The 360-nt window shown below is 65.0% G+C and overlaps 1 protein-coding gene across 1 annotated transcript in view; it reads left to right on the plus strand.

The window, feature by feature from the left end:
* Positions 1 to 355, plus strand: part of MMS19 (MMS19 nucleotide excision repair homolog (S. cerevisiae)) — a gene marked incomplete at both ends in the record, with an annotated part of 3,772 nt that extends 3,417 nt beyond the window's left edge. Inside the window, 3 exons of the mRNA XM_008939822.1 lie at positions 9 to 78; positions 165 to 265; positions 341 to 355. Coding sequence (XP_008938070.1) covers positions 9 to 78; positions 165 to 265; positions 341 to 355 — 186 coding nt within the window. The remainder of the gene's footprint in view (positions 1 to 8; positions 79 to 164; positions 266 to 340) is intronic.
* Positions 356 to 360: the final 5 nt, after the last annotated feature.

The following is a 360-nucleotide window of genomic DNA, read 5'->3' on the forward strand; positions in this document are numbered from 1 at the left end:
GTTCCCCCTGCAACTGCCCCTTCACAGCCACCACAGCTGCCAAGTGCTTTGCGGGGCTGGTGAACAAGCACCCGGCGGGTAAGGGGACTGGGTAGGACAGCGTGGGTCCCTGCCCACTGCTGGCAGGGAAGGAATGACTCAGCCTGTTCCTTCCATGTCCCCAGGGCAGCAGCTGGATGAGATCCTGCAGCTTGCAGTGAACAGGATGGAGCCCAGCCTTGCAGAGGGGCCCCGCCGAACGCAGGCACTCACGCTGCTGCTCTGGGTAAGGCCTGTCCTGGCTGTGGGAGGGGGGAGAGTCACAGGGCCCGGCCTGGCACTGACTGCTCTGCCCATGCAGGTGACCAAGGCCCTGGTGCT

Source organism: Merops nubicus, unplaced genomic scaffold, assembly GCF_000691845.1.
Source record: "Merops nubicus isolate BGI_N331 unplaced genomic scaffold, ASM69184v1 scaffold42304, whole genome shotgun sequence".
In the NCBI taxonomy this organism is placed as follows: Eukaryota; Metazoa; Chordata; class Aves; order Coraciiformes; family Meropidae; genus Merops; species Merops nubicus.